Raw genomic sequence first — 2996 nt, 5'->3', positions numbered from 1 at the left:
GACACTCTTACATAGTTCAGTGTTAACAGCAGAACGTTTTCTATAATTAATCAGTGGCTCCACTCAAGAGAACAGCTGGTGAATGGGACTCGTCGTCATGGAAATGAGTGTTGAATGCGGCGTAGTGGCGTGTTCTCACACAGACTCACGTCGCTGGCCAGTTTAGCAGCGTTGGTGGCGTTGACGATGTCAGGCCTGTCTGCCGGCGTGCTGTAGTGGTGAAGCTCTTCTTTGCCTTTTCTGTAGCCGACCTGGAAACCAGCAGAGGCTCTTGTGACAAAAAGCAAACATCTACTCAAAATAAACAGTGCAATTAAATGCACTCCCTCAGTTCAGACAAACAGCCTTCAGAGTGTGTAAAACCTTTAGTTGCCTCTAATTCTCTCGGTGATAGTTCATTTTAAAGTCAATAAAGCCGAATACACCACAGAGCTGGTGGTATTGATCTGTAGTCCTCCCTGGTCCTTAGTCCAGACTCTGGGATGGACCACAGTTCAGTAACGTAGCTCGATGCCTGCTCATGCAAAGGATTAGCAAAAATATTATTTGGACTTTCATTGCCTTCGATCAATAGTGACAGCTGTAGAGAGAGAGAGAGAGAGAGAGGAGAGAGAGGGGGGGGATGAACCATCAGCAAAGGGCCAGAGGTTGGAGTCAAAACCCAGGGCTGCTGCAGGAAGGACTCAGCCTTTGGTACAGCTGGCATCCCAGCTCTACCAGGTGAGCTACCAGGGCGCCCTAAAAGTCAACATTTTAAATTCAATTGTAAAACAAAGATCCGGTGTAAAGAAGCTAAAACATTCCCCTGTTTTTGTTTTAGTTAAAGGTCTTGTACAATCTGTAGATGAAAAGAGCGTGGCAACAATCAGGATGTGACAGTCTTTAATATGGAGGACAATACCTGCAAAAAAGATTATTCAACAAACAAATTAATGCCATTAAATGCACCAAAAATAATGTTAAAAATAAATGTAAGCACTAAAGACCCGGTGTGTAGGATTTGGTGCCATCTAACAGTGCAGACTTAAATATGGTCGTGATGTGCACGAAAAATGCGAGCGGTCCCGTCTGTTGCTATAGCAACATGGCGGTTCAACATGGCGGACACAGTAGAAGAGGACCCTCGTCCCTCTGTAGATAAATGTGACATAATAGTAATATTTCTGTTTCGATTTGCTTTGTTTGTTTAATTTCATTTATTTTAGAATTGATGCAAAAGTAAATAAATGCAGAAGAATATTTAACATACTTTTATAAATTAATTAATGCCAACATTTATTTTTAATAAAATTTTTGGTGCATTTAATGGAATTTATCATGGTCATTTATTCATTGCTTCTAGCAGCTTCAGTCCTCCACAGACCTACTTTAAAACTCTTGATAAAAAACAAGGCTGAACTAGCTTAGTTAGATGGTGATTAAAATTCTCTGCCATGCTCTTTGGATAAATGCAACCTGCTGGCAATGCTTCACAAAACAAAAATATTCATCTTTTGTGCTGTGAACACTGAACTCCTCACAGATGAGCTGGTGTTTAGTTCTCGCCTGGTGGTCGCCCACACAACCGCAGAGCAAAGTGTTACATAAGTGCTTGTTTTGTGTTTTTTTTTGGTAATATTTCACTGAGGTACAGTACAAATGTGCGTGTGTATTTACATCGCTCTGGTTCTTGTTGACCTCCATGGCGTGCTCCACCTCCGGCAGGGTTTTCATGTTGGTGTAGCTGGACTTCCCCTTCTCTCGATTAAACTTCTCCTTATAGAACTTCTGCAGAGAGGGAGGGAAGAGAAGAACGAGTGAAAGAGGCCAGAGGAAAAATGAAAAAGGAGGAGGAGAAAGGAAGGCAGAGAGGCAGTTAAATAAAGAAATAATGAGTGTGATGGATTGAGGGAGAAAATATCTGATGACTAATTCTGCCTGGTGCTGAATAACGAATGAAAACCTGCTCATTCGTTTGCCTAAAAATAAGACGAGCAGCTTCCAACTGTGAAAATGAGGAATTCACAGCGTGGCGCAGAAATGAATATTAAACTGAGGGAAGATTAACAGGCCTGAAAAACAAACCTGCTGCCTTCTGTGTTTGGCTTTAGATTAAATCATTGTGTTTGCTTTCTGAATTAATAAAAAGCTGATAATGTTTCGGTTGGTGGGCCTTCATCAGGTAAAATTAAAGCATCTTTGCTGAACATAATGTCTATAAAATGATAAACATTACACAGTAAATCCATCAGGCACACGTCATTCAATATGCAATTCTCTGTTGAAGGGTTGTAATGTGTAAAATAATGCTTTTAAAAACATTGTAGGGACTTTTAAAGCTACGGGTGAATAGGATAAAAAATGATTACCTACATTTCAGAACGGAAATCTGAATATTGGATAAAAACAGGTTCTCTTTTAATCACTCATTTGCGTAATCATTTGCCATGTTTTTAGGAATGAAATGTTATAATAATTAATATAACTCAAGCTATAAAAGATATATAAACAAATCCCTCTGTATGAATCTTCAGAATATAAATAGGAATAAAACTGGAAGGTTTGGTGTATGTAAGTGCTACTGTGGAGATGTTCAGCTCAGAGTTTGAGAAAAAAAATCATTTTTCACAGATATCACCATGAAACCTCCCCTGCTGGTTACTTAAATAAGATAATTATTTTTTGTATTATAAGTTTAATAATTAATTATGCAAATGAGGCATTAACTAAAGCTAACTTTAGGAGAAAAAGTGATTCTGTGGCCACGCAATATTCCATGTAAATGACCCCCTGTGGCTACTTAAATGGAATATATGGACAATTTATCACCATACTGTGAGCCACTGCTAACACAATGTTACACAAACATACAAATTCCTTCAACGCACAGCTACCAATACGTCAGTGCTAAGAAGCTAGATAAACTGATTAGGAGAGCGAGCTCTGTCCTGGACTGTGGGTGAGAAGAGGATGTTAGGGAAGCTGACATCCATCATGGACAACACCTCTCACCCCCT

The 2996-nt window shown here is 39.5% G+C and overlaps 1 protein-coding gene across 1 annotated transcript in view; it reads right to left on the bottom strand.

Annotated features, from left to right (window-relative positions):
* The window catches only part of LOC118330308 (nebulette-like), a 5609-nt gene extending 2637 nt beyond the window's left edge, over positions 1–2972 (bottom strand). The window contains exons 1-3 of the mRNA XM_035664798.1: positions 2967–2972; positions 1657–1767; positions 150–251 (exon numbers count right to left, since the gene is read on the bottom strand). Of these exons, the coding sequence (XP_035520691.1) occupies positions 150–251; positions 1657–1767; positions 2967–2972 (219 nt within the window). The remainder of the gene's footprint in view (positions 1–149; positions 252–1656; positions 1768–2966) is intronic.
* Positions 2973–2996: the final 24 nt, after the last annotated feature.

This window comes from Morone saxatilis, unplaced genomic scaffold (assembly GCF_004916995.1).
Source record: "Morone saxatilis isolate NCDOM2014 unplaced genomic scaffold, NCSU_SB_2.0 Contig2, whole genome shotgun sequence".
Taxonomy (NCBI): domain Eukaryota; kingdom Metazoa; phylum Chordata; class Actinopteri; family Moronidae; genus Morone; species Morone saxatilis.
This window is presented reverse-complemented; position numbering and strand designations above follow the sequence as displayed.